Source organism: Thalassophryne amazonica, chromosome 20 (genome assembly GCF_902500255.1).
Source record: "Thalassophryne amazonica chromosome 20, fThaAma1.1, whole genome shotgun sequence".
Classification (NCBI taxonomy): Eukaryota; Metazoa; Chordata; class Actinopteri; order Batrachoidiformes; family Batrachoididae; genus Thalassophryne; species Thalassophryne amazonica.
The window spans coordinates 59566838-59585760 of record NC_047122.1 but is presented as its reverse complement, the minus strand read 5'-3'; the positions used below and the strand labels follow the sequence as shown (position 1 = coordinate 59585760).

At 39.6% G+C, this 18923-nt stretch overlaps 1 protein-coding gene across 1 annotated transcript; it reads right to left on the bottom strand.

The window, feature by feature from the left end:
* Positions 1–469: 469 nt before the first annotated feature.
* slc6a19a.2 (solute carrier family 6 member 19a, tandem duplicate 2) lies at positions 470–15562 on the bottom strand. The gene is made up of 12 exons (XM_034161567.1): positions 15314–15562; positions 12182–12322; positions 11894–12031; positions 11337–11518; positions 8510–8620; positions 8307–8419; positions 7291–7419; positions 7032–7194; positions 6726–6930; positions 1169–1328; positions 852–1014; positions 470–757 (listed from the first exon to the last, which is right to left on the bottom strand). The coding sequence occupies exons 1-12, from the start codon at positions 15510–15512 to the stop codon at positions 569–571; spliced, it is 1893 nt and encodes a 630-aa protein (XP_034017458.1). The 5' UTR covers positions 15513–15562; the 3' UTR covers positions 470–568.
* Between the last annotated feature and the right edge of the window lie 3361 nt (positions 15563–18923).

Here is an 18923-nt window from a genome sequence, read left to right as displayed (position 1 = left end):
ACTCTCATTCCATCCCCGTGTATACCTTCTGGCAGGTCTAGTCACCAATCCTGTTGGTAACTATAATTACGATTGATTAAATGTAGAGGAAAAACTTTGTTGTATGTACAATGACAAGAAAGGACCTTCTTCTTCTTTGGAAGTTGGAGGAACCCGGAGCACCCAGAGGGAACCCAAGCAAACATGGGGAGAACATGTAAACTCCACACCAAAAGGACCAGTTTAGAACTGTTAAGCCACCATGCTCCCCAAATACATGAACAGCCAAAATAAAATTTTACACATACAGTAACATACACGTCAGTATGTATGCAAACATCTGGAGCAAAGAAACCTTAATATTTACACACAAATATTACCAAAATTCATCTGAAAAAAGTTAGCTGTTACATTAAGCAGAAAATATGATAATAATATGAAAATTAAAATCACATCAAATACAGAAGTGCAAAAATGTTAAGTTTTTAAATTTGTTTTATAAATTCATTATGCCTTAGTGCAGTTTGGCATGTCCTTTTCTTTTCAATCTACATCACATCATTCAAACAGTATCATCTTCCGCAAGTGTCTACATGCTAACTTTGGCAGAAATGGTGTCGAGCTCAGATTTTTTGATGGATTTCTTGCAGCACCGTCTTTTTATTAATTTGTAAAGAGCAGCTCCTGGGATCAAAAGACTTGGAACCCCAGCCAGAATGAAGATGATGCTGTAGATCCAGTTTGGATATGGCAATATATCTAACACGGGGAAGTTTTCCTATAAGCGTAACAAAGAAAACATTCCAAATATTGTTTAAACATCATTTAAATTCAGAATACTTCATGTGGACGATGTTATAAAGTCAACATACCGAGTTTGGATTCCAGGCGATGTATGTGAGTTGAGCGCTGACTTTGGTGACAAAGTAGAACACAAAGATGACAAAGATGATCAAGGGGCTGACCACTCTCCATGTGGCCTGCCAGAAGATGTTGGGTTTGTGTCCAATCATGAATTCTATATCCTTGTTAAACCTGTCGAAGACAATACCTAGTGTCTAATTTAACACCATATGACCTGCTGTAGATTGCACTTCATAGCCACAGACAAAATCTTTGCCCCAATTCAAGGGCTTCATTGAGACAAATATGTAACAAAAATTTAATTGCAATAGTGGTCGACACTTACCTATTCATCCCATACAGGTAGGCTACAGCAACCATCTCACAGAAGGCAATAATCAGCAGAGGAATGGAGCCAGCATAGTTATCAAAGAGCGCTAACCAGTAATTACCCGATTGCAGACCAAAGATGAGCGCAATCAACAAGGACGTAAGGCATACAATTCCTAAAATAACAAAGAGAACAAAGTTATTTACGATAGACCGTCCTCGAAATCTTTATAGGAATCAATACCAGAGGACACAGGCCTCATTTATGACTATTGTGCTTTAGTCTTTATTATTTCTGGTGAATGACTTCATAACGAGAGAACAAGAATTTTGACAGCCAATATCACCCCGTGCAACACTTCACGAGTAAGAATTGTTCTTGAATTACCTAGTTCTTCTGTTGATCGAAATTATTCCAAACTGATCCATGATACCTGGTATGCGATATATAGGCCCACCACCATAGTAGGAGAAACATGCCCATGCTTGCACCACCATGCTTCACTGTGAACTTTGGCTTGAATTCAGAGTTTGGGGGTCCTCTCACAAACTGTCTGTGGCCCTTGGACCCAAAAAGAACAATTTTACTCTCATCAGTCCACAAAATATTCCTCCATTTCTCTTTAGGCCAGTTGATGTGTTCTTTGGCAAATTGTAACCTCTTCTGCACGTCTTTTATTTAACAGAGGGACTTTGCAGGGATTCTTGCAAATAAATTAGCTTCACACAGGTGTCTTCTAACTGTCACAGCACTTACAGGTAACTCTAGACCAGGGGTAGGCAACCTGTTCCAGAAAGAGCCATGAGGGTGCAGGTTTTCTTTGCAGCCACTGACTCCACCAGGTGATTTTACTGATTAATATCACTTTGAGCAGATGGAATCAGTTAATCAGTGAAATCACCTGGTGGAGTCAGTGGCTGCAAAGAAAACCTGCACCCTCATGGCTCTTTCTGGAACAGGTTGCCTACCCCTGCTCTAGACTGTCTTTGATCATCCTGGAGCTGATCAGTGGGTGAGCCTTTGCCATTCCGGTTATTCTTCTATCCATTTTGATGGTTGTTTTCTGTTTTCTTCCGCATGTCTTTTTTATTTGTCCATTTTAAAGCATTGGAGATCATTGTAGATGAACAGCCTATAATTTTTTGCACCTGCGTATACGTTTTCCCCTCTCCAATCAACTTTTTAATCAAACTACGCTGTTCTTCTGAACAGTGTCTTGAACGTCCCATTTTCCTCAGGCTTTCAAAGAGAAAGCAATGAGCGGAACTCCTCAGCACGTCTGTCTTAATGTGCCGGAAAAGTGCTGATGTCCACGTGTTTTCACAATTCCTGTGCTAGTCAGACGACATACCGGATCAAGACAGCGTCCAGTTTAGAAATGAACGGCACATTTCACTGTTACAGGAGTTTTTGTCAAGGAAAGAGAAGCGGCTCCATCGCGCGTCGCAGTGCAGCCGCTCGGCGCAAAGAAACGCCGTGATGAAGCCTCACGGGACATGTTCTGGCATGTCCAGCTCATGCACAATCACAATCGGATATTCACACGACTGGAAAGCAACCAAAATCCGTCTGAAATCCACCTGAAAGCCGTCCTGTGAAACCAACACCGAGGTGGTTTTGTCCCGAGTAATGAACGGCTCCGTGGCGCGTCCCTCCGCTTTTCTTTCCATGAAAAAAACTCCTGTAACGGTGAAATGTACCGAAAAAGTGCTGATGTCCACATCTTCTGCCTTTTTGTGAAAGTCAGACGACGTTCCGGATCAACAAAGCTTTCACGTTGGAAATGATCTGGTTGTTTCAGCGGGGTGTCAGCCTGTCGATGGGGGCTGGGAGCGCACCGCGCTCTCGGCAGTTGTGGCCGGTCTTTAAACCGTCTGGATCACTCCTTAATCTGTGTAATCCCCATAAAATTGTCCCTGAAAGCCATATTAATTTTTCGAACGGTGTCTACCTGCAGGTCTCTCACAGTTTCTGGAAAAAAATTGATGCAACAAAGCTCCAAATTGTTCAGACATTTATTCGCAATAAAAAATAGACGAGAGGGGTGGACCACACCTCACTCAAAGCCTGCTCACAGGCGAATGACACAACCAACAGGCGTGAAAAAACTCACGCATGCGTACGAAGGTTCAAGCTTGTCTGACGCAATCACACGTGATTCAAATCCATATGGTTTTTTAAAAAAATAAGGTCGGACACTTTTCTAATAGACCTCATATATATATATATATATATATATATATATATATATACACACACATATACGAGGTCTCTTAGATAATAAACCGACCCTTTTATTTTTTTTTTTAACTATATGGATTTGAATGACATGCGATTACACCAATCATGCTTGAACCCTCGTGCGCATGCGTGAGTTTTTTCACGCGTGTCGGTGACGTCATTTCCCTGTGGGCAGGCCTTGAGTGAGATGTGGTCCCGCCCTCTCGGCTGAATTCCTTTGTTTCACACGCTGCTCGAGACGGCGCGCGTTGCTTTATCAAATTTTTTTCTGGACCTGTGAGGAATATCCGAGTGGACACTATTCGAGAAATTAAGCTGGTTTTCTGTGAAAAGTTTAACGGCTGATGAGAGATTATGGGGTGTTTCTGTCGGTGTAAGGACTTCCCACAGAGCGGGACGTCCTGCAGCGCTTCCAGGCGCTGTCGTCGGCCTGTTTCGAGCTGAAAACATCCTAATTTAAGGCTTAATTCACCCAGGACATCGTGAGAGAACAGAGAAGATTCAGAAGAGGCCGGCATGAGGAATTTATGCGGACATTCCACTGTTTAAGGACATTTTTTTAATGAAAGACGTACGCGCAAATTCGCCGAGTCGTTTCCGTGACGACTCGGCAAATCTGTGTGCGCCGCGACAGGAAAAACACCTCCGTGTTGAAAACCATTTGTAGAATTCAGGCGGCTTTTAATGGCTTTCAACAAGTGAGTAACTGAGAAATTGTTTAACAGCTTGGGCATGTTCCAACTTGCCCGTTAAGATTTCCAACGGAGGTGTTTTTCCTGCAGCGACCCCCCGCGGTCGGGTCCAGCCCGACATGCGACTCTGCCCGCACGTTCTTTCATTACAAAATGACCGTTAACAATGGAATGTCCGAATAAACTCCTCATGTCGACTTCTTCTGAAAGTTCTCTGTTCCCTGACGACTTACTGCGTCAACAGAGCCTGAAATGTGGAAGTTTTCAACTTGAAACGGCGAGACGCTGCCGCCTCGAAGCGCAGATCGCCGTCAGGCGCTGTGGACCGTCCTTAAGCGACACTACCAGACCAAAATCTCTCATCAGCCGTTAAAATTTTTACCGAAAACCAGCTGAATTTATTGAATGGTGTCCACTCAGTTGTGCCTTACAGTTTTGAAAAAATTTTTATCAAACAAAGCAACAGTCTCTGAGCCATTCCTAAACAATGAAAAAAAATCGACGAGCGGGTGGACGACTCCTCACTCAAAGCCTGCCCACAGGCGAATGACGTAACCGACAGGCGTGAAAAAACTCTCGCATGCCCACGAGGGTTCAAGCATGTCTGATGTAATCACACGTGATTCAAATCCATATGGTTTTTGAAAAAAATAATAAGGTCGGATACTTTTCTAATAGACCTCGTATATACAACCCCTGGCAAAAATTATGGAATCACCGGCCTCGGCGGAGGATGTTCATTCAGTTGTTTAATTTTGTAGAAAAAAAGCAGATCACAGACATGACACAAAACTAAAGTCATTTCAAATGGCAACTTTCTGGCTTTAAGAAAAACTATAAGAAATCAGGAAAAATAATTGTGGCAGTCAGTAACGGTTACTTTTTTAGACCAAGCAGAGGGAAAAAAATATGGAATCACTCAATTCTGAGGAAAAAATTATGGAATCATGAAAAACAAAAGAACGCTCCAACACATCATTAGTATTTTGTTGCACCACCTCTGGCTTTTATAACAGGTTGCAGTCTCTGAGGCATGGACTTAATGAGTGACAAACAGTACTCTTCATCAATTTGGCTCCAACTTTCTCTGATTGCTGTTGCCAGATCAGCTTAGCAGGTTGTAGCCTTGTCATGGACCATTTTCTTCAACTTCTACCAAAGATTTTCAATTGGATTAAGATCCGGACTATTTGCAGCCTATGTGTCTTTTTGCAAGGAATGTTTTCACAGTTTTTGCTCTATGGCAAGATGCATTATTTACCCAATGGTCAAGAAATCAGCTGCAATAAAATCAAATCAAAACTGACCTAAGCTACAACATTTATGACAGATACTGGGTTTGTCAAAGCCAGTTTGCTTATATATATATATATATATATATATATATATATATATATATATATATATATATATATATATATATATATATATATATATATATATACACACAACCCCTGGCAAAAAATTATGGAATCACCGGCCTCGGAGGATGATCATTCAGTTGTTTAATTTTGTAGAAAAAAAGCAGATCACAGACATGACACAAAACTAAAGTAATTTCAAATGGCAACTTTCTGGCTTTAAGAAACACTATAAGAAATAAAGAAAAAAAATTGTCAGTCAGTCAGTAACGGTTACTTTTTTAGACCAAGCAAAGGGAAAAGAATATGGACTCACTCAATTCTGAGAAAAAATTATGGAATCACCCTGTAAATTTTCATCCCCAAAACTAACACCTGCATCAAATCAGATCTGCTCGTTAGTCTGCATCTAAAAAGGAGTGATCACACCTTGGAGAGCTGTTGCACCAAGTGGACTGACATGAATCATGGCTCCAACACGAGAGATGTCAATTGAAACAAAGGAGAGGATTATCAAACTCTTAAATGAGGGTAAATCATTACGCAATGTTGCAAAAGATGTTGGTTGTTCACAGTCAGCTGTGTCTAAACTCTGGACCAAATACAAACAACGTGAAGGTTGTTAAAGGCAAACATACTGGTAGACCAAGGAAGACATCAAAGCGTCAAGACAGAAAACTTAAAGCAGTATGTCTCAAAAATCAAAAATGCATAACAAAACAAATGAGGAATGAATGCGAGGAAACTGGAGTCAACATAAATAAACAGAGCCCTGGGTTTTAGCCTTCTGGTTAGAGAGTCCATCTTCCATGCCGGATATCATGAGTTTGCGTTCCGAGGGGAGCAAATGGGCGGAGTCATAACGCAACGCAGAGTCAACAAGTAAACCAAAGAATGCACCAAAATGTAATACAAATTTTTTTAGGCAGAAATTTGTCACTTTTTTATTGAAAAACAAACTACATTTACACAAGTTTAATTAAATTATTATAATTTAATTAAATATAAATTGTTGTTACTGAAATTTTAACAATTAAATTTTTGAAAATTGTTTTATTTAAGTTGTCAAACTCAAATGGTTTAAGGCAATCAGTTTCCTCAAATGGTTTGAGTTCAACTAACTCACTGAGTTTTACAGTGAAGGAATGGCAACATCACAAAGTAGTAAGTGCTTTAGGTCCCATCTCGTTTTCTTTCTTTTTTTTTTTTTTTTTGCATACTTTAAATGCAGGAATGAATGTATATTACCAAATTAAATATAGTTGTTTTACCGTTTACCTGTCAGCACTTCTTTTGGCCACGTCTTGGGAAAAATGTTTAGATCCTGTAAGGGAACGACCACCCCCTCGACACTTCCGAACATGGTGGAGAGCCCAAGACAGAAGAGCATGATGAAAAAGAGGACAGACCAGAGAGGAGAAATGGGCATCTTGGTGATGGCCTCTGTGAAGACAATAAAGGCCAGACCTGTTCCCTCCACCCCCTGAAAAAAACAACAAAAAAACATCAATTGTCACCAATAAATGAACTAATTTAAAGTGAATCCCTAAATTAATTTTTTTTAAATAATAATAAAAATCATACATCACTAAGAAATGCCCTCAAGCTGCAGTTTTTAAGCTCCAACCCTTGAATGATCTCCGGCCCAGAGGCGGTGCTGTTGAGCATTTGCAGCGTTTCATCATAGTTGCTCCCCGTGACGCTCCCCTCAGGGAGATCAAAGGCGTTCACGAGCTTCATGAAGTTCCTGAAAGAGTGAATTCAAGACGTCACTAAGCTTTAATGATGCGTCTAATATCATTTATGTGAGCAAATTAATTTTTCTCGTGTGTGTCCGTAATACTCATCAAAGCAGGCGTCAAACTGAGCAGTTGCCCGGAAGCCAATGATGGAGTAGATGACGGTGGCGGCGTAGACCGACGTGCAGCCATTAATAATGGAGATGGTGACAGCGTCTTTCTCACAGTTATTACTGGGGAAAATAAAAGTTGACCAGAAATATTTCTGCTCAGTCTGTTGGAATCTTACAATATGAATTATTTTGGTCATTTTATTGCTTTATTTTGTTATTTGTACAGATTTTTGGTGTTTTATCAACTTGAAGATATTAGTTGGGTTGGTAACCTAGTTTGTAGAGCTGCAACAATTAATTGATTAATTGCTGATTAATCAACGACTGATCAATAATTGATTTATCGTTTTGAGTCTTTTTTTTAATCCATTTTTTATCTTTTTTGAGTTTATTAAATATGAATATTTTCTGCTTTATTTTACTGGCTGATTATCTTTGGGTTATGGACAAAACAAAACATTTGAATTCGTCATCTTGGCACTCCAATTTTGTGGACATAACTGATCGAGTACGACAGTAATCGGTAGCTGCAGCTCTACTAGTTTGACAACTTAAAGCATATGAGTATGTTGAATTTGAGCAACTTAAAATTCAGTTAAAAATCAACTTATAATGTATTTGAAGTGATAAGTGCATTTGAAAAATAAACTTTGATGGATTCCGTATACTGTATGCTTGACGAAGACTTTTTGCTTCGTGGGTTGAGTCCTTCTTACTGTCAATAAATTGATAAAAATCAAAGAGATGAAGTTTGAAGACAGGGTTTCCAAAAAACCCAGTACAATCAAAGCACATTTTTTATTTTTCTTTCACAACTTATTTATTTATTGTTTTTGTTAGTAAATTGAACTTGAATTATTAGTTGTAAAGTTATTCAGACTAATGTATTACTTTGTCAAAATGTGTTAACACAGTTTGACCCAATTAATGCCCTTAAATTGGCACAAATTTCCATATATATATATATATATATATATATATATATATATATATTAGCATGAACTTACTGAACAGGGTTGTAGCTGGAGAATGAAATAAGTCCTCCAAAGGCCAATGAAAAAGAATAGAAAACTTGGGCACCGGCATCCAACCATGTTGATGGGTTCATCAGCTCTTGAAGCTAGAAATCACCAGAATCATCAGTGAAAAAAACATTTCTCATGCTGAAGAGAGGAAGAGGATATTTAAGTTCAAAGATAGCTACACTAACATCTGGTGTGAAGAGAAATTTGATTCCTTCAACAGATCCTTTGAGAGTCAGTCCTCTGACGAGGAAAATGGTGAGGACCAAATACGGCAGAGTGGAAGTGATGTACACGGCCTGAGAAACAAAACCAGTTCATTATTAAGGCAATAATAATAATTAAAAAATGAAATAAAATAGAAACAGCAGGCACTATTAAAAGTGCATAGAAACAAGAAGAACATAATTAACCGTCTGGGGTCCAAGGGCATTTTTGGACAGTTCACTCGCCTGGCATAAATGTTTTATTATTGCTGTTAACAGCTCTCCCTGCATCCCACAATCAAGTTTTATGTCTTTTTCATGACAGCCCGTACTCTCAAAATATATATACTATAGTTGTGTTTTATAAGTGTAATAAAGGTTTTCAATCAGAAATAAGAAAGGAAAAAGTAAAGCGGAAAATAATTTTCCACACACATTTATTCAAAACACACAGCAAAATATAATAAACTGTTTTGACACTTTCTAAAGGTAATTTGGGCTCTTGTGTGAAAGACTGTACAGCAAAAAGGTTCAAACAATAAACACAAATGCACATTTTGAACAATATATAGAAAATGGTCTGTGTGTTTTGTTTGAATTCATCTCAAAGCAATTTCTGTGCTATTACACAAAGGTCACATTACAAACTTCTACTATGAAGTTGACTGTGTGTTTGTTCTCTCCTGCTCTGAAAGCAACATTCACACTTCAAGGATCATTCAGTTTGAGAAGCGGCCCCTCCCCCCTCACTCCATTGATATGGTGAAACAGTGCTTTATGCCAGAGCGAGAGAGCTTGCCACAGGCTTATCCAGTAACATTCACAGGAAAACTAGTCGAGCAGTCCTGATACACACTGTTTGAGCACGTGAGAGTGTATGAGAGGCACTCCGTCTGCTCACTTTCGCTGTGCGTAATGGCGCAAGGCGCATTGGAGCAGCCAGGGGGCTATTCAAACAGGCCAACTAGTAACACATCACTCCTAAAAACAATCTTTGGGGTGTCACCTGAGGTGAATCTGCCCTATGATTGGATTTTGGAAAAACCATGTGACGTTGAACCAATTCCGAATGGACACTCACATTGCTTACATCATTGCACAGCTTCTATGAGGAGTACAAAGATGGTCAACGGTGGCTCGAACGTCTGCAGAGTTAACTTTTCAGCAAAAAAAAAGGTAAGTTTCTATCTTATATCATTAAAACGTTATTGATAATTTAGTAAAGCTTGGTCTCAGCCGTCGTATACGACGGCGTCGGCCCCAGAGAGTTAAATGTAAACCAACTAAAACACATACCGGGACATCAAAAGGGGGGCGGAAAAAAATGAATTGGTGAGGTCACATCCATCAATATCCATATTAATGCAGTTTAAATCAACACCCAGCTCGAGGACCCAAGAGGTGGCTCCATTAAAGATCTCACAGTAGTAAAGCAGCATTTATTAACTAGTTATAAATCACACATAATAAATGTCTCTTAAATTTGGCTGCTGAACAGAATTTTACTGTCAAATTTCAGCACTCAGCTGCACTTATCATGGTTGGGGTTACAGTGCATTGTGCACATAGGTCAGCTTAAATACCCGGAGGCACAACAGGAAAGCCGGGAAGTTTCAGTATCATCTGACAGCACAAAAGATGGGATTGTCAACAATGATGTTTCTCATGATATATACCAGAGATGGACACTGAAAGACATTCACAGGTGTTTGAATGAAAGAACAAGAGCAATCACAAATTTCTGACGCCAGTCTGGATCCGGATCACCTCCAAAATTCAGTGGAGTCTTCCATTCCCTAATATCTACCTGTGGTGCAAATTTTGTCAAAATCTGTGCAGTACTTTTGAATTAATTCTTCAAAGCCTATAGAAAATGAAATCTTGATCCAGAATCCAGTGTCGCTGCTTAAACCGGCCTTGGTTCTGCTTAAAACTGACTTTAGAATGATTTAAGAGGTTTTATCAAGTCATATGATGGTTAATAATCACATTATTCCTTTGATGGCTTTGGGTGTAGAGACTCAGGTGAGTTGCTGTGGTCCCAAATGACACATGCGTAGTGAAGGCAGGGCAGACCAATTTTTTTTTTTGTGGGGGGGGGGGGGGGGGGGTGTTTGGTCTGTGACACTGGATCCAGATTACCTCCAAAATTTAATGGAGTTTTCCATGTCCTAATATGTATCTGTGATGCCAATTTGGTGAGAATCCGTGAGGTAGTTTTGACATAATCCTTCAAAGCCTATATAAAGTGACGTCTTGATCCAGAATCTGGATCCGGATCACCTCCAAAATTTAATGGAGTCTTCCACAGCCGAATATCTATCTGTGGTGAAACTTTTGTCAGAATCCCTGCAGTAGTTTTGATGTAATCCTGCTAACACACAGACAAAAAACAAAACAAAAACACCAATGATTTTATTACGTCTTCGGCGTACGTAAATATCACATCACAACAAATAACTACAAAAAAAGCATAATTAGTTGAGTTCCCTAAGAAGGCCATTAGCTTGGTGTTCCACAATGGGAAGCCAGCGGCGAGGAGGAGAAATCCAAACAACGATCAGTCTGAGTCTGGTCTGCTTGAGGTTTCTTCCTGAATATCATCAGATGGAGGTTTTCCTTACCACTGTCACCTGTGTGCTTGCTCTTGGTGTTAGTAAGGTTAGACCTTACTCCTGTGAAGCGCCTTGAGGCAGCTTTGTTGTGATTTTACGCTATATAAACTAATTAAATTAAATTAAATTTTATGTGATGTTTAATGACTCCTGCAGCAGCTTTGTTGCACATATTGATGTCACTGATGTCTTACCTTGCCTGTGGTCTCAATCCCTCTAATGCAGCAAATGTAGAGCACAGTCCAAGCGGCAATTAAACAGAGAACAATCCACCACTGCAGAGCTCCAGCATCATCGATATTTGCTGACATGTTGAGTGTCTCTCTGTACCAGAAGTAGTCTACGGAGGAGCTCCATTTGCATTCTGATACTGGAGCTGCAGGAGGTGAAAATCAAATGGTTAGACTTGATGGTAGAATATTAGATTGAAAGTATTATTCACCGATAGGGTCAAATCTTGGAGCATGTGCTGGCCCACTACCAATCGCACATTTACTCTTTGTAAATCACTGCCAATACTGTCTCCACCACAACGCGCAAAAGTTTGCAAAGTTTAGCACTCGTTATCTGCTATCTTAGTAAATCAGGCGTTTAAAAATTTAATGGATCCACTTTGCAAATGATGGCTTAAGGCACTGCCCATTTTGTGGTTTTCCTGACATACTATGGACAGAACCTTCTAATCTTGTATCTGTATAGACAAGATTGCAAAAAAGGTATTTCTTTTTTACCTGAAGAAGTGACAACTTACCGGTGAGGTTGTCATTGAGAGGACACTGGCTCCATGGTAGGGGACTCTGGAACGAGTGAAAGAAGTACCACATCACCCAGGCGATGATGGTGTTATAGTACATACCCACCAAGAAGGAGACTGTCATTGATGCAATACCTATCACAGAAGGAACTGGTTTACACAATGCATTCTGCAAGTACACAAAGAAAACAGTCACTACGTTGAATGGAGATCCATCCCTTGTTCCAAGACTTGAAGTAAAACTGCTAACAGAAGTGTCCTACTTTGAATTATGCACAAACTAACCAACTCCGGCCAAGTAAGGGTTAATTGCAATCCAAACGCCCACACTGCCCTTCCTCAGGCGCTGGCCGATGGCAAACTCTAAGTGCAAAAGTGGGATGCCCTCCAGGATGAGCAGGATAAGAAACGGGATCATAAATGCACCTGGGGACACACCAAGACAACTTCAGATAGCTGTAAAGATAAAATAGATGTGAGCGATAATAAAAGTTAGTTTTACAATAAGTAAATGGTCCTTTCGGCCATTGTGCAAATCATGAGCTCAGTTAAGCATCTAATTACAATACTTCAGTTTATTTAAAGATGTCTTTTTTATGTCTTTGCTTCTGTATTGATGGATCTTTCAGACACTGTCTGGAAACATTATAGTGCATATTAAAAGCAGATCGTATGAGTGTTTATTGTCTTCATTATCATATCTGAGGATGTCAGCTGAGTAATCAAAGGGCTGAAAGTTCTCTCTGTTGTCGAGACACTGATAAAGGAAGAAAACAGATTACATGAAATAGTTGAATCACAGACCAAATCATGATCGGTAATCTATATTATAATAGCCAAGTGGCCTCTGTGTGCGTGCATGTGTTTGGCTTTGATCATGGCGAAACCGGGGAGAGCTGACATTTGCCGTTTGGTATGATTATGTATTTTGGGTCAAGGATGAACGCTGCGAAAATGGAAAGCTGATAGGACAAATATTTTTTGAGAAATTAGCGATTTTAGCCTACCAGAAAACAATGGACATGCTGCACCATGGGAGTTGGGGTTTTAAATGTTGTTATTGTGGTTCATGTTAGCTTAACAGTGGTGTTAGTGTTATTAATTTATTTTGTGTTGTAATTCAGTTGGTTTATTCAGTTTAGGTAAGTGTTATGTTGGTACCATGAGTGACATGTATTGCTTTTAATGTCTTTTGCCACTGTCTTGTTTGTCAAATTAAAAGCACCTGCTTACAGCAGAATGCAGAAAAGACAAACAGCTGTGTGTGCGTCCATGCACTTTTGATCATGCACAAACTGGGGAGAACTGACATTTGCCGTTTGGTATGTTTATGTATTTTGGGTCAAGGATGAATGGCACCAAAATTGAAAGTTGATAAGAGTAATATTTTTGAGAAACTGCATATATTAGGTAACAACTCTGAACAATGGACATTGATATTTACATGCTGGACTCACACACCAATCCAGCATGGAGTGGGAAATCATCTATATATTAAAAGTGTGTGTGCGTGATTTTATTTAGTAAGTTCAATGTAAGGACATCATATAATTGTAAATATATTAAAAATGCATGGATGGCACAAGAAAGTAAAAACACTTATTTCCATTGTGGCCCATTTAAAAATTGAATGACAGAATATAAGTGTATATAGGAATATAATAAAATAATAATAATATTAATAATGATAATAGTAGCAGTAGTAGTAATAATAGCTGATAGTAATAATAATAATACTGATAGTAGTAGTAATAGTAGTAGTAGCGAAGATTCGTCCCATCCTGTCTATGGCTGATGCTGAGACCCTGATCCATGTATTTACCTCTTCTAGATTGGACTACTGCAATGTTTGTTCTGGTTTACCGCAGTCTAGCATTAGAGGTTTCCAGTTGGTTCAAAATGCTGCAGCCAGACTTTTGACATGAAGCAGAAAGTACAACCACATTACACCCATTTTGGTATCCCTTCACTGGCTTCCTGTCCCAGTGAGATCAGATTTTAAGGTTCTGCTAACCTATAAAGCTCCATACAGAGATGGGAGTTGTATTTGTGTTGGCGACCCTCCTGTCCTGTGCGCCAATAGCATTTCTTGTATATTCGTCCGTGAATTGTTCTGTGAATTGTTCTGTAATTTAAGTTTTGTAGATGGCCTATGCAGAGGGTCACCCCTTTGAGTCTGGTCTGCTTGAGGTTTCTTCCTCAGAGGGAGTTTTTCCTTACCACTGTTGCTCTGGGGATTGGTAAGGTTAGACCTTACTTGTGTGAAGCGCTTTGAGGCAACTCTGTTGTGATTTGGCGCTATATAAATGAAAATAAATTGAAAAATTGAAATTGAATAATAATAGTAGTAGTAGTAGTAATAATAATAATAATAATAATAATAATTATAGAAGAACCTAAACAATTTCTAAATACATTAAGACAGTAAATTAACATTAAAATTATGTAATTAAAAGGGTTGAGTTCTTCAAAAAACTGTTGGGGTCTAAGGTTCTAAAAACATTCTGTACTCACAGGCCATTCCAACTCATTATAGAAACTTTGCATAATTTATTACCACCCTTGAAAAATGTCAGCTACGTATTTTATAAACACTACCCAATCTAGAGCCCACCCTAGTTCATAATTAATGGCACTCTATGCTATAGATGTCATATTTCAAATTTTACCCCAGCCATTTATGAAATCATTTTTTGTGCACCTGGCATCCTGTAGTACCAGCTACAGTATTGTGCAAATGTTTCAGACACATTTACTGTGTCCAAAACTTTAGAAAAAAAAAAACCTGTTTTGTAATGTTTATGAACTTAAACATGTATAATGTGTGTCCTCTTTTTCCTTGCAAATGGTTTGTTTTAACTCAAAGGTCCTACCGTGCGCCCCTCTCACAACTTCTAACCCATCCACAGTAAATGTTACAAATGCATGAGCTCAGTCACCGAACAAAGTTTCAGTGTGTTCCACTGGATGAGTCGTTAATCCAACACAGGTCACAGCTGCATAAGCGTGAACTCACCAGTTAGAGTTAATGTGTAACTTATATTACTTTAGTGCAGTTTTTTTTGCAATCACAGTGATGCTTTATTGTACTGGATTAAATCCACTCCCCTCATTTACTGTTTCATTATAAACTTTGACATTCTGCCGACTCATTAAAAATACATTAATCTGGTTATGAGTCAATATTGAAAAGTTGCTTCATTCTTTATTTGATTTTGAATGGAAATTTTGTATTGCAACCACCTTCATTTTAGAGAAGATTGTGATATGTAATAATAAGGCTCTGGTTCTGCCAAAGGTGGCTACATTTCTAGTGTGTACTAGAAATTCCAATCCAGATTTAGGAACGTTTAAGCTTTTCATATTTGAATAAAATATCAGTTTTGCATTTCAGCTAAGAGAAGTAAAAAAGCTTACCTCCTCCATGACTTTGACACAGGTAAGGAAACCTCCAGACGTTCCCAAGACCCACACAAAACCCCACGCAGGTGAGAAGATACTGGGCTTTGTTGTCCCATTTGGGCCTGTCCCCGGCTTCCTCCTTTTCCATCCTTTCCAGGTCGGCATGGGAAGGGATCCGGTCGTCAAGACCGGGATTGGGAAGAACCAGTCTCATTTCAGTTTGGCTGTCAGTAAATGCAGCAAACTCATCCAAAAAGAACTCAGAGTGAAGGCTGGAGGATTGTCAGTGCTGCTGAGACCAAGTACAGTGTGTGATTACCCTTTGCACGTTTTATGTAACAGTTTATCTCAAAATAATCTTTTACTAAAAGGCTTCAGGGGCCAAATACGTCACCACCGTGAAACATTTCAGCCAATATCTGCATGTTGTTCTATTCTGTTCCATCAAATACTGCAGTCTAGGCTGTAGTTTCTTGACAAGAAACATGTTTCTTGTCAAGAAACTGCAGTTACAGAGTATGCGGTAAGTATTCACAGCACTTCACTTTTCCTACATTTTATGTTACAGCCTTATTCCGAAATTAAGTAAATTAATTTTTTTCCCTTCAAAATTCCACTCACAACACCCCATAATAACATGAAAGTTTTTTTTTTTGTAAATGCATAAAAAAAAATCATGTGTACTTAAGTATTCACACTCTTTGCTCAATACTTTGTTGATGCACCTTTGTCGGGAATTACAGCCACAAGTCTTCTTGAATATGATGTCATAAGCTTGGTGCACCTATCTTTGGGCAGTTTGGTCCATTTCTCTTTGCAGCACCTCTCAAGCTCCATCAAGTTGGATGGGAAGCGTTGGTGCACAGCCATTTTCAGATCTCTCCAGAGATGTTCAATCAGATTCAGGTCTGGGCTCTGGCTGGGCCACTCAAGGACATTCACAGAGTTGTCCCGAAGCCACTCCTTTGATGTCTTGGCTGTGTGCTTAGGATCATTGTCCTGCTGAAAGATGAACCGTCCCCCCCGTCTGAGGTCAAGAGCACTCTGGAGCAGGTTGTCATCCAGGATGTCTCTGTACATTGCTGCATTTATCTTTCCCTCAATTCTGACTAGTCTCCCAGTTCCTGCCTCTGAAAAACATCCCCACACCATGCTGCCACCACCATGCTTCACTGTAGGGATGGTGCCTGGTTTCTTCCAAACATGATGCCTGGCATTCAGGCCAAAGAGTTCAATCTCTGTCTCTTCAGACCAGAGAATTTTGTTTCTCATGGTCTGAGAGTCCTTCAGGTGCCTTTTGTCAAACTCCAGCTGGGCTGCCATGTGCCTTTTACTAAGGAGTGGCTTCCATCTGCAAACCCTACCATACAGACCTGATTGAATTGTTACAGAGAAGGTTGTCCTTCTGGAAGGTTCTTTCTCCACAGAGGAATGCTGGAGCTCTGAAAGAGTGACCATCGGGTTCTTGGTCACCTCCCTGACTAAGGCCCTTCTCCTCTGATCGCTCAGTTTAGCCAGCTCTAGGAAGAAGAGTCCTGTTGGATCCAAACTTCTTCCATTTACAGATGATGGAGGCCACTGTGCTCATTGGGACCTTCAAAACAGCGGAATTGTTTCTGTACCCTTCCCCAGATTTGTGTCTCAAAACAATCCTGTCTCAGAGGTCTACAGACAATTCCTTTGACTTCATGATTGGTTTTGTGCTCTGACTGTCAACTGTGGGACCTCATATGTCAACAGGTGGTGTGGTTTACAAATTATGTCCAGTCAACTACATTTACCTCAGGTGGACTCCAACATCTCAAGGATGATCAGTGGAAACAAGATGCACCTGAGCTCATTTGAGCTTCATGCAAAGGCTGTGAATAGTATGTACACGTGATTTCTTACTGTTTAAATAAATTTGCAAAACCTTCTCCACATTGTCATTATGGGGTATATGTGTGTAGAATTTTGAGGATTAAAAATGAATTTCATCCATTTGGTATATGGCTGTAACATAAAAAACGAAATACTACACTCCTGTGAATACTTTCTGGATGCACTGTACTATTTCACCGTTTAACTGCAGTGTGGCAACATTAATGAGCTCAAGGAATTTGCCTCGCCCCCCTTGTATAAAATAAGGACTTACTCTCTACGATGATCCAAGTCATTAGTTTTGTGGTGTTGGACAGATGAAACTTCCTTGTGTTTTAATTGAGAAAACAAGAAAACGAAGTTATAGAAAACATTTTGATCATTTACACAACAAATGTAAATGTTTTTTTAACTCATGTTTTCCTTTTTTTCCCCAAGTGTATCGAGGTTCCTAAACAACACATGAGCTGGTTTTTGTTATTATTATCATACTTCTGAATCCCTGCAATAGCTTTGCACACTTCCAGAAGGTTACCACAGCAGCAGATTCTGATCTGGTGTTGGTGCAATTCCTGGATGTATCCCCTTTCCATATTGCACGAACATCTCCACACATAAAAAATATAACCAAATTTGAGGCAATTTCAAGTGAGAGACATGAATATTTGAGAAAAAAATTAAAGCTATCGGAGCCAAATCCCATGTAAAATTTGTAAATATTTTGCAGAGTTTGGCACAAAATGAATAAATACATAAAGTGCATGTAAGTGTGAAGCAGAGAGCATGAAGACAAAAAAAAAAATGCTTCAGTGATGAACTGTGAGACTTTAATCTAAGAGTCATAAGAGAAAGTTGTTCTCGCCCAGAGATGATTAAAAACAAACAATAGAAACCGAATAGAAAAAACTAAACTTTATCACCCAAAAAGGCAAGATATTAAAAAAAAAAAGTCCCGTCAGGTCTGCTGTTTCCTGATCTTCAGAGCTGCTCCATCCTCTGCAGCAGAATCAGGAGCAGCTGCTTCCTCCTCAGGCGCTCTGTGCCAAGCGCTGACAAAAAGTCACATACGTCATTTCTGTCACTGTCTTTTTTCACACAAGTCCTGATCAACGGGCTCGTATTGCTCTGGCAGTAGGAGATGTGGTGATTGGTGAGGGTGTGAGAAGGATTGGTAGTCCTGAGGAAGAAAGTGGGTACAGGACAGGGAGGAAACAAAGGCAGGATCAGGGAGGAAGCATCAAGGATGGAGGAGGCCTCCTGTAGAACCATGCTCTGCGTGGTTTTTTCCTGCTAGGATGAGGGTGTCCAGGGGGGTTCTTAGCATCATTCAGCTCCTGATGGAGGATGGAAGCATCCAAACTGGTCATGTTGGGGTCAAAGTACATGTCCAGTGGATTGTGTTCAACATCCATCATGTCAAACCCAACTGTCCCCTCTTCTGAGTTACTGTTGATGTCTGAAAGCACAAAACAAAATACGTAATTAGGGGTTTTGCAGTGGGGTACACCAGGGATCTGTTTTAGGACTGCTTTTTAGTTTCTCCAGGTTAAATCAACAGAAATTGCATTAATTTTGACTAACAGCTTTATTTGTCTGTAAATGGGAGTACAGACAAAAAATGTCAATTTGGAGGATTGTTGAACAACAATGAAAAACTGGAGCGATTTAAATTCATACTTTGATTTAAAAAAAGACTAAGATGACAGTGATTGTCTCTGGTCAACACAGACATTGTGATCAATAAACATGTTTGATAGATGTTTGT